The 12,174-nt window shown below is 34.3% G+C and overlaps 1 protein-coding gene across 1 annotated transcript; it reads right to left on the bottom strand.

The window, feature by feature from the left end:
* Positions 261 to 1,594, bottom strand: LOC107617224. Its single transcript, XM_021112311.1, is given in 2 exon segments — positions 261 to 614; positions 616 to 1,594. Coding segments are annotated over 2 exon segments (1,287 nt in total). The 5' UTR covers positions 1,572 to 1,594; the 3' UTR covers positions 261 to 283.

Raw genomic sequence — 12,174 nt, 5'->3', positions numbered from 1 at the left:
GCATCTCTCTCTTCTCTATTAGGAGGAACTAACTTTAGTTCCTGTTGTGGTCCCACTTAATTAATTAATTAAAATACTTAAAATTAATGTAATTAATTTTTTTAATAATGTAATTTAAATATTTAAATTTAAAAATAATTCACTATTAAAAGATATTAATATTAAATAAATTTATATATAACAATAATACACAATATATAATTCGGGATTACACTAATTTGTAAAATTACTTAATAAAAAAAATAATTAAATTCTATAGTTGACGACAAGCATTGTGAAATTGTCATATGTGTTCAATCAAGTCCTCTTTCAATTGTCTATGCTGCTGCCTATTTCGAAGTTGGGCATTTCTTTGGAGAAATTGATGGTATGGTGCAAAATCTTCTTCTCCCAGCTGAGGTTGTGATAAGCCATTTTCAACATCATCATACTCTAATCCTTGAGCAAAATTTCCTGCATAAGTGTCTCTTTCATCCTCAACAATCATATTATGCAATATAATACAAGCTCTCATTATGTTGGCAAGCTTCTTCTTTTCCCAAAAACGAGCTGGACCACGTATAATTGCAAAGCGTGCTTGCAACACTCCGAATGCTCATTCTACATCTTTTTTTCCCTTCTTGGTATTGTGCAAATAACTTGCGTTTCTCCCCTTGTGGCTTTGAGATTGATTTGACAAATGTGGCCCATTCAGGATAAATACCATCTGCTAAGTAGTATTTCATTGTATAATTATTACCATTAATAGTATAATTTACCTCCGGAGCACGATCATTTAGAATGTCATCAAACACTGGAGAACGATCTAACACGTTGATATCGTTATTTGAACCAGAAACTCCAAAGAACGCATGCCATATCCAAAGGTCTGAAGATGCTACAACCTCAAGTACTATAGTTGCAACCCCACGATAACCACTCATGTACATACCTTTCCACGCTTTTGGACAATTTTTCCATTGCCAATGCATGCAGTCAATGCTACCCAACATGCCAGGGAAGCCACGACCCTCTGCCATTTGTAGTAGGCATTGTACGTCATTTGGATTTGGTTTTCGCAAGTATTCATCCTCAAACACCGAAATGACACCTTCAACAAATTTTTCCAAGCATTCAATTGTAGTGCTCTCGCCTATGCGCACATAATCATCAACAGCATCAGCTGCTACGCCATATGCTAACATCCGTATCGCAGCGGTACATTTCTGCAGTGGCGACAAGCCTCTTCTTCCAATTGCATCAACCCTCTGTTGGAAATAAGGATAGACGTTTGAGAGAGCGTCTACTATCCGAAGGAACACATGTCTTCTCATTCGAAATCTCCGTTGAAAAATGTCAGCATTATACACCGGATCATCTGCAAAGTAATCTTGGAAAAGGCGATCATGTCCTGCTTCTCGATCTCTGTTGATCCATCTACGAGTAATTGGGATAGAGCTTCTATCGATATCTTCTTCTTCTGAATCTTCGAGTAAATACTCATCGATCCAATTATCTATGAGTGTGTTATCTTGTCGTCTTCTTTTGCCATACAAAGCCTCATTAAACATATCATCAAAATTTCTAGTCATATCTAGAAATGTAATTTTTAGTTCTCTTTCGAGGTGAGAAACAAGAGTTGAAGTGGAGTTGAGGAGTTATTGATAGTTGATATTTATAAGTGTGTCTGCAATAAGACATACTACATAACTCTACGAATACAAGGAACCATTAAGTAAACCACTTGGAAATTATTTTCTCACATGCAATCTCATGAAGAGCTCGTCGTTTTTCACTCATTGTAGACGTGTCAGCATTAAGTATTTGCATATCCATCTCCCTTTCCCTTTCCTTGGCCATCCTTTCCATTTTCCTTTCTTTTGCTTTTATCTCCATTTCTTTAATATACCTCTGAGTTTGTAATTCTTGTTCTTTCATTGCCGCTTGAGCTTGTAACTCTTGTTCTTTCATTGCCGCTTGAAATTGTAACTCCTTCTCTTTGATTGCCATCATCTTTGCTCCATGTTCCTTCTCCTCTTCTCTTTCTTTTTCCCTTTCCAGTAGTTCCTTTTCTCTAATATTCTTAATATCTTCCATGAGAGATAATTTTTTGACAACCGATGATTTTCTTTCGCTAAAATCTTCAGACATCTGTGCTTTTCCCTTACCTTTTCGTTTGCTCTTCTTTGATCCTTGTGGGCGAACGGGAGAGTCTACACCGGGTTCGTCAGCCAACGGTGTTTCTGGGTTTGATGAGGATGAGTATGCTCCAGTTGCACTAACCTTAGTTCTCTTTGAGCCGCCACTCTGTGTAGTTAGTTGGCTTCTCCATTTTTGCTCCAGCCGAAGCATGTTCCAATGCCTCTCAAAAGTAAATTTTTGACCATAATGTGTGGAATAAAGTTTATAAGCCAACTCCTTTATATCATCAGCGTTCGAACCACTCCTTATGTTTCGACTAGCTTGATCGTAGCAACCAGCAAATTGTGCAACAGCCTTGTTGATCTTATACCATCGTTTCTTACATGCAACTACCCCCCTTGTCATGTCAGAGCAAAATTCTACACAGTAGCTAGGAATTCGACTCCAAAATGTTTCCTCCTTTTGATCGGTACCAACTACAGGGTCAGTTGAAACATTTAACCACGCACTGATCAACATCTCATCCTCTTCCCAATGCCAGTGTTGAATACTATCTTGCCTCCGATCTTCAATATCATCATCATTGAGGTCGATAGCATCTAATCCACGAGGGTTGGCAAAATCGGAATATTGCGAATTTGGATTAGATTGTATAGGAATCTGAGAGGATGGGTTAGAAGAGCCACCAACACCAGATGAGTTACGTCTTGATGCACTGAATTGAGTTGGAAACGGCAAGGAAGTTGGAGTAACATTTCCGATAGAGGGGTTAAATATGGATGAAAATGGAAAATGGGGTGTTTGTGAATTTTGATTTTGCGGTTGGAATATAGGAAACTGATTATTATAAGGAGCTTGAAAATTGAAATTAGAAAGATTTTGTGGATTTGGATTTTAAAATGTATTTGGTAGTGTGAAGTTTTGATTTGGAACTTGAGTGTTTGAGGTTTGAGATTGTTGGGTATTTGGAATTTGAGGAAAGTTTTGTAAGTAATTGAAGAAAGAGTTGAGTTGGTTTGGATCCATTTTTTCGAAAAAAAATAATAGTAGTAGAACTTTGATTTTGTAAACTTGGAAGAAGATGAAGAAGAGTAGTAGAGAGTGTGAGAATAAAAGTGTATCTAAGTGGTATATATAGAGTAACAAAATATTAATTTATTAATAATAACAGTAACATAGTAACAGCTAGTTTCCAATTTTTTTGAGAGAGAGAGAGTCCTCTGAGCAGGGCTTCTGTTGCTCTAAACTTTGTGAAAGAACTCATTTTTTATTTGCTCCAATGGTAGATCTTCACTTTTTACTGACACACAGTAAATGAGGTTCAAAATTTTTGAACCCTTGGAGTTGCTCTTAGGAATACGATAAAAGTGAGAAATATCAATAACTTAAAAAGTTGAAGTGTTCAAATATATATAAATGGAGTATATGTTGTGGTAAAATAGGTGTTTTTTTTTTATCTATTTTACTCTCTTTGTCTATTTCAAACAATTATGTGTCACAAAATAATGGTTTAATATGGAACGCATATATAAATATGATTTATGGGAATTGTTCTATGTGTATTTTATTGACAAGAGAAAGAAGTAGGATCAATTACGCTTTTTATTTTTAATATGAGGATTAGATAAGTGTAATACATCGAAATAAGAATTTGAGCGTGTAATGTATATATATGAGATGAACAATGTTAGGGAACCAAAAGGGTATTAGCCAAAAACCAGTTAAATACCTTTTGGTGAATTCAAAATCTCTACAAGTTAATAAATATGGATGTTTTTTCTGCTAAGTATCAGAATGTTTCTTTTTCATACTAAATGGATGTTCTTTTATATATTTTTCGAATTTTTTTGTATTGCAAATATGAATGTCTCTATTTCTTTAAGAATTTCATATTTTTTTTTAAAATTTTATAGATATTTAATTATTTTTGCTAAAATATAATTGGATATTTCTTTTGTTAAGTATTAGGATGTTTTTTTTCATACTAAATGAATATTTTTTTTTATATTTCTGTAATTGTGTAGTTTGCGGTCTCTTTAATCGTCAAAACGGCACCTAATATCCCAAAAACGCAGAGAGCAACATCGTGATGATGATGCGGCTAATCTTCTGTTCCTCCTTCAATGCCTTCTTAAGAATCTTCTGCTACTTCTTGCTCGAGAAGCTTCCCAAATCCGAAAGCAACTCATCATCCTTGTCCTAACCAAGAACACTCTAATCAACCTCCTTGCTCTTCTTCCTCGAATCCTTCTTTGGAGAGCACCAGAAACACCCCGCTCTTCGAGGTGGCGAAGGAGAAGGTGAAGACGCCGAACCAGAATTCTTCACTTTCACTTTGTTCTTGTTATTATTATTTTTACTCTTTTCCGCTGGTTTGAACATTGAAGACAATGAACTCTCTTCAGACCCATCGGAAGAACCAGAACCAGATGAAATAGAGTCAAGTTTGGATTTTGACTTCAACCCATTTCTCCCATACGAAGAATCAGAAGGTGAAGAGACACACCCCTGTTGATTTTCTGGCAGCAGCGCGGTGGGTGGTGACCGGAAAAGACTTGAGCTTGCGGAAGCGAGATTCGAGGTGGGAGGGAGAATGGAAGAGGTCTGTGTGAATGATTGTTGGAGGTGGGTAGGTTAATGTGAGAGAAAAGAGAAAGGTTTTTATAGGTTTTAATTAGGTTTACTTAATCAATTTTAAATTTTTAAATTTTGAATTTACAAAATTTAAAATTAATTATTAATATAAATTAATGTGATTTTGTTTAGTTTTTGCCTGGTAACCTCTTGATTCCATATACTTTTCCATATGAGATTAATAACGGTATATACATAAATCGTTATACACGATTTAAATTAAATTGTGAATCACGATATGAGTGAAGAGAGAGAAGAAAAAAAGAGAAGTCAAGAATCATCATATCATTGATCAATGGTTGGAAGTTGTTGAAGAAAATGAGAATACCTATTTTTTCGTATAAGTGATTCCAAAACAAATCGTTATTCCATTTTTATTGGGCAGAAAATTTTATCCTCCATCAAATCGTTACTCACGTATTAAGTGTATTTTTTGTCATTAACTCAAATTATTAGTGACGATTTTATTTGACATTAATCTGCTCCACATCAGTGCAATACACCAAATTTGTATAATATCGTCGTATTACACCTTTTATTTTACAATATCTAAAAAAATGACCCTCAAATAATGGGGCCAATAAATTTATTTTTCTTTCTTTTTATTCTAGAAGTACCTAAACATTGTCCCAAAGAGAGGAAAAAAATTGAGTAAATGGTTAAATTTGTCTTTGAAGAATCACTTATTTTTTAAATTGGTCTTCGAAAGATTTTTTAATCAAATTTATTCTTCAAAGATTTTAAGTTAGTCACATTAGTCCATTCGTCACTAATAACATCAAAATTTGCTAATGTGGGACATTTAGTAACATCGCATTGGCCACAATACACACTTGGCAGTCCTAACTGGCTGCTAACATGATAAATTTATGCAATTAAATCAAATCAATCTAAAATTAAGAGAGACCTTGAGACATTGAAATTTCTCTATTTGGAGTTAATTTGATTTAATTTCATAAACTTATCATATTAGTAGCCAATTAGGACTGTCATGTGAGTAATATGGTGATACTTAACGTATCATATTAACAAACTTTGACGCTATGAGCAACGAAAGTGAAAAAATAACTAATGTAACCAATTTAAAATTTTTGAAGGACGAATTTGATTAAAAATTTTTTCGATAGGTCAATTTAAAAAACAGGTGACCTTATTTTTAGAGACGAATTTGACTATTTACTAAAAAAAAAACTTATAATTTATTAGAATATAAAGGAGCAAGGATTCATATGACAATTTCAAATTGAATACCAACTACAATATTAGGTATCGATTTCCTCTATTTAAATTTTTCAATATTTTAGATATATTAATATGATATTTTAAATTTAACTTACGAGTATATTTATATTGATAATTATATTAAAACAGAGATAGTATGAAAAAAACTCATGAAAGCAAATACTAGTAGAGATTATTCGCAACGAGAAGGTATATAGGAACCCGTCCTCACGAATAAATGAAAATGGAGATGGGGTAGAGATACCTGCGCCCATAAGAATTCTGTGCCGCTAAATTTACGTAAAAATGAATTTACTAAAATACCCTCACATATTAAAGTGAATTATGTTATTTATATGCTGAAAAATATTTTTATTTTATTTTTTTAATGTGTAGGTTAGATTGTATTAAATTGTGCTTGAATTGTGTTACATTATATTAGTTTTTAACTTTTTATCAAATTATATTAGATTATATTATAGTTTTGTATTAATATTTTTAAAATTTTTTTAAAGATAATATCCACAGATATTCGGTGGCATTTGTCTTTCCCGTAGAGATAATTAAATAGAAATCCGCCACGACAAAAATAAAGCAAGTACAAAAAGCATTTTCTTAGATGGGATGGAGGGGAGATCTCATCCACGAGTAGCTATTATCATTCTTAAGTAATAAAAAATGAACCGAATTGTTAGAAATGAATCACTTCAAAATACTTAGATTTAAGACAGTACACCAAAAAATTTAATAAAATGATTGTACAGATATGTATTATTAATTAAAACTTGTTATAAGATATAAAAAGCTTTGTTCATCTTAATAATTATACTTTCTTGGACCAAAATAAGACGATATTTATGATTTTGGATTAAAGAAAATGTAGTTAGTTATGATATTTCTCTTACCTCCTCCTTCTTCTATATCTGCCATGGTGATTTTTTTCACTCTTTTTAATTTGTACCCATGAATTTTAGGAATGTTGACAAAAGTACCAACTAAATAAGAAAGCTAATGTTATATCCATGAAAGATGAATTTCGTATGACAAAAGTACCCAAACTCTAATTTTTTGTTTTTTTAATAAAATTCTCAAATTATCCCATCCTTTATCTTCAACGTCAACTCCATCACCATTTCTTCCTTTCCAAATTCCAAATTTTCAAAACCCTCACTACCACCACCACCTCCTCTAACTACCACTGCCTGCCCTCTCCTCTCCATTGCCACCGCTCACCATTCATCTTCTTGTTCATCATCATCATCATCATCATCATCATGCCTTTTACAATGAAAATTCAACTAATTGATTCTAATATTTGTGAAGAGACGAGGAGGCTGGAGTTGGTGAAGCCGGTGGCCAAATGGCAGTTGAAGCACCTCTTCGAGCACCAATTCCCCTGTGTTCTAAGGAGTTCAATGGTAGTGCCGGTGGAAAAGATCGTCGGCGATGATGCGCATTTCAACAAGGACGTAGCTGGGGCTAATTTGGAATCGAACTTTGTGTGTCTGGCAAGAATGGTGCATAATTTCATGGAAGATAATCACGATAATAAGCACCCAGTTTTCATTAAGTGTTTTCGTAATCGCTTCAACGGCAACTGCGAAGACAACTCCGACATTAAATTAGACGTTGCTTTCGGAGAAACTAACCAGCCTTCCTCTGGGAAAACTAACACCGTTTTTTCATATTGTGCAATGAGTATTATGATGACAGCGAGTGGTGGCAATGGAGAGGGAGATGGGAGGCAGTTGAAGATGATGATAGAGTTGAGGTTGAAGATAAAGGGTGTGATAATTTAGGAATTTTATTAAAAAGTTAACAAAAAATTAGAATTTAGCTATGAACCATATACACTTCATTGAGTTGTCGTGTCTGCTTGTCGAACACATTTTGGATACGACGCACATAAACATTTGTTCGACACGCGTATCTCCCGCATCCATACGTGTCCTGTCTAAAAAAACAAAAAAAAAATCCAGACATGCAAGACATGGACTAAAATTGAACTTTAGTGATTTTTACAAAAGATAAATACTAAAACGGTAAAAATCCTCAGTCCCTAACTTTTTCCCTTCCACCATCCCACCCTCTTTGGCTCCACACCCACTCACCCTCTCTTCATCACTGCCAATTTGCTGCCACCTCCGCTTGTCGACGTCGTATGAGTGTTAGTCATTAATCTCCACACCTCCGGTCGTTGCCGCCACTTCTGCCGTGCTCGTCGTCGTTGCTCCCTGCTCACCCATGCTCGCTGCCTGTTCATTGCCTCTCTGGTCATCGTCTGCTTACTCTATTTCAAGTAAGAAAGAATGTTTCTCCATCATTTAATTTTTGGTTTTGTATGCTTCTCTTTGGTTCTGTTTTACTCTGTGCTTCTCTTTGTTGATAATCATAGAATTACTGTATTGATAATCTTATATATCTTACATATTATTGTCATGCTTTGATTTCTCTTTTCAAATGAAACCAAACCCTTGTCTTCTCCTTATTGATTTATGTATCAATTTGTTATCATCAATTCTAATATTTCACATTTGACTAGTGATTACATTGTTTAGTCGTTGTTGTTTTGTATAAAATAAATTAGATTGTGCAAAAAATAATTTTTGTATTTAAATTATTGTAAGATTTTGAAAGATGAGTTTTAGAGAGTGTTCAAAATGATTCTGAAGAAAGTGTAGACAAGCCCTTATAAAAATTTATAATAAAGAAAGATAAAATTGAAGGTGGTAAAAATCTTGAGTTTCAATGTAAATTTTGCAAAGTCTTGTTTAGTGGTTCTTACACTAGAGTGAAAGCACACTTATTGAAGATTTAAGGAAAAGGAATTAGATTTTGTGCAAAAGTTACATCAACAAAACTTGAAGAACTTAAGAAACTTGATAATAAAAGTACATTATTGCATGAAATTAAAAGTCTAAGTTAATTCCTCTTTCACCCTTATCTAATGCAAGTGAACTTGATTTCAGAAAAGAATAGCTACTGGGCCTTTAGTGAATGCTTTTAATGTTTGCAAGGGAGACTTTAGATTTACATATTGTTAGAATATTTTTTTCATGAAGATTATCTTTCTATCTAGCAAAAAATTCTTATTTTGTCAAAGCTTTATTCGTTTGCTGCCAATAATTATATTGATGGTTATATTCCTCCTGGGTACAATAAATTAAGGATAACTTTGCTTGAGAAAGAAAAATAACATGTGAAAAGAATGTTGAAGCCTACCAAGAATTCATGGAGTGGAAAAGGAGTCAGCATTGTAAGTGATGGATGGAGTGATCTCCAAAGGAGGCCTCTTCTTAATTTTATGGCTATGACTAAAAGTGGGCATATGCTTTTAAAAGTTGTAGATTGTTCAGATGAGATCAAGGACAAAGATTTTGTTGCAAAGCAAATAAGAAATGTGATAAGAGAAGTTGGTCTCTCAAATGTAGTACAAATTGTAACTTACAATGCGCTAGTTTGTAAAATAACTGATTTTGTTGATTGAAGCTGAATTCTCATCTATTTATTGAACTCCCTATGTTGTTCATACTCTCAACCTTGTTTTAAAGGATATTTGTGCAGCTAAGAATACATAGACGAATAATTTTGTTTACAAAGAATGCAAATGGATTACTCAAATTGCTGAAGATGCCACTTTTATAAAAAAAAAAAAACTTCATTGTTAATCGTCATCTATTTTCAATGAATTTAATTTATTGAAGTTACTTAGGTAGCATTTTTTGAGGTACTAAGACGGAGACTTGAGGATTGGGACTCAGTATCATATTTGTTGGCCCAGAGATTGCTACTAAAATTTCAGTCTCCGTCTCTAAAATTTCAAAATTTTAGTACTTCTAAAAAGTGAAGACACAGGAGACTGAAATTTTTGGGGACCGAAATTGAAATCTAACTAACATTTTCTGACCAAAATATCCTCATTCTAATTAATTAATTCTAAATTTACCCTTTGTGCAAATCTAATTAGGACTTCTTTACAGTTTCTCTTCTCAATCGTGCATCTTCCATTTGCCAGGACACCACTGTTGCATTGTTGCCCCGTTGCCACTGTGACGTAGTGAGTCGTCGTCGCACATTCACCTTGGTAGGAACTGTGTTCTCATCTTCTCATCTTCGATCAACTTTGCAGGACCAGTGTCAAAGACCCTAGCTACAGCCTCTGCATCATTGATGCCAGGTCTGCCACGTCGTCCTCGTCAGCCTAGCCATCGCAAGGAATATGAGTCTACGTCGCACGTTCATCTTTGTAGCCACTATGTTCTCATATTTTCACCTTCTCCTACAGATGACCAACAAGACCCCAGCTGCAGCATTTGTCGTATTGCTGCCGCAATTAGGCCAACCACCCCCTTGTCGTCGTCGTAGCTTCTGTGACCTAGGTTAGTTGGTTCAATCAAAATTTGTGTCCTAAATTTGATTTTTTTATATATTTCATAAGCCAAATTTTTGTCCTAATTTGCTTTATTTTTATCCTAATTATTAGGTTGATAGTGTTGACAATTTGATAATATTTTGTGGTTACCTTCTATTTATTTTCAGTGGTGAGAATTAGATGCAAAGTGGGTAGTCTTGAAATTATTCATGCAATGTGTTTAGGCTTAATATGTTTGATTTGAGGTACTGATTTGAATGAAGTCAAGTGAAGTACTAGATTTGTGTTGAAACTTAGTTTATATTGGCATTGAATTTGTGTTTTAATAGCTTAATTTGTGTTTGAAAGACTTGTTGTGATAGTAGTGTAAGACTTATTAATGGTATTGTAAGACTTGTGAATCGAAACATGGTTATTGTAATTGACATTTATTTGGTATTTATAAGAATTATTATTGATGGTTATTGTTGACAGTTGTGATAGTATTGGATTGTACATTTTCTCTATATTAAACTTCTTCTTAGGTGATAATGGACAAACGCATATGGTGTGATAAAGAAACTGAAGCACCTGTTGTTTTTATGGAGGAGTTCGTTATTGATGGTCAGAAGGCTGATTGTAGTCAATTCAAACTTGAAACTTTTGAAAAACTAGCTTTGAAGATACTGAAGGCCTTCCCAACTTGTGCCCTAACTGTCAAACATTGCAAGAATAAGCATAAGGGCTGAAGGAGAAGTATCAGTACGCCTCTGAGATGCTTACATGCAGTGAATTTGGCTAGAATTCTGAAAAATAATGTGTAAAAGTTGACAGCAAATATGTCCTTGATGCGTGGATAAAAGCCGTGTGTGAATTTAACTCAAGTTGAATGATTTGTCACTGTAGAGTGTATACTGACTATAACTTTTTTTTGTCGTAGGCACACCTGACTAAATTCTATACTCTTGGAAAGTTATTCCCTTTGTTTCACCGGCTGGAAGGTATATTCAAAAATGACAAAGACACGGGGGCAGGTGCAGTTAGTGGTTTTGATGCAGAGGAACAAGTTAATGAAGAAATTGAAGACCAGACTCAAGGATTGGATGACTCTGAAATGTCTTCAAATACAAACATCGACGGAGGGCAAGGAGGGCAAGGACAAGCTTCACACTCTGAATCTGGTACAGGTAGCACAAGGCATTCTGGTAGGAAGAAGAAACAAACTGATGTTCTAGAGAGGATGGCTGAGCATATCTAGCAATCCAGCGCTGCCCAAGCAAACAATACCCAAGTAATTGCTGATGCTTTCGTCGGTGTGAACGGGAAGTTTAAGATCGGTGAGAAGCTTGAACAGCTTGGGTTTAGTGAGGATGAGGTGGTGCAAGTCGTATTGAAGTTTTCTAAAAATTTGCATCTATGTGATCACTTCTAGGTCTTCACATATTCTTAGAAGAGTACTCTTGTGCAATCCATTATCTTTTAGGATGAGTGGTTATTGTCTGAAGTTGTGATATGTTTATGAAATTTGTTATGTGGTTTAGTATAATATTTTGAAGGTTTAATTACTCTGTTGGTCCCTATAGTTTCGCAAATTTTTTAATTAGGTCCCTACACTTTTTTTTCCTTTTAATTGGGTCCTTGCACCTATTTTTTTTCAATTAAGTCCCTATCGTGACCAAACAGTTAAATTTAACGAAATATTCCATTCCTAATTTAAAGATTCTGTAACTTTATGTGTAATCCCTAATTCTCTTTCACTCACATTTATCTGAAATACCATTTTACCCTTCCACACTTAGCAACTGTTCGTTCTCTCTCTTCTCCCAAACTTAGAGAAGAAACTCGTT

The sequence above is a fragment of the Arachis ipaensis genome, chromosome B09 (genome assembly GCF_000816755.2).
Source record: "Arachis ipaensis cultivar K30076 chromosome B09, Araip1.1, whole genome shotgun sequence".
Lineage (NCBI taxonomy): Eukaryota > Viridiplantae > Streptophyta > Magnoliopsida > Fabales > Fabaceae > Arachis > Arachis ipaensis.
Note: the sequence above shows the minus strand (reverse complement) of the source record. Positions and strands in the feature narration are given on the sequence as shown.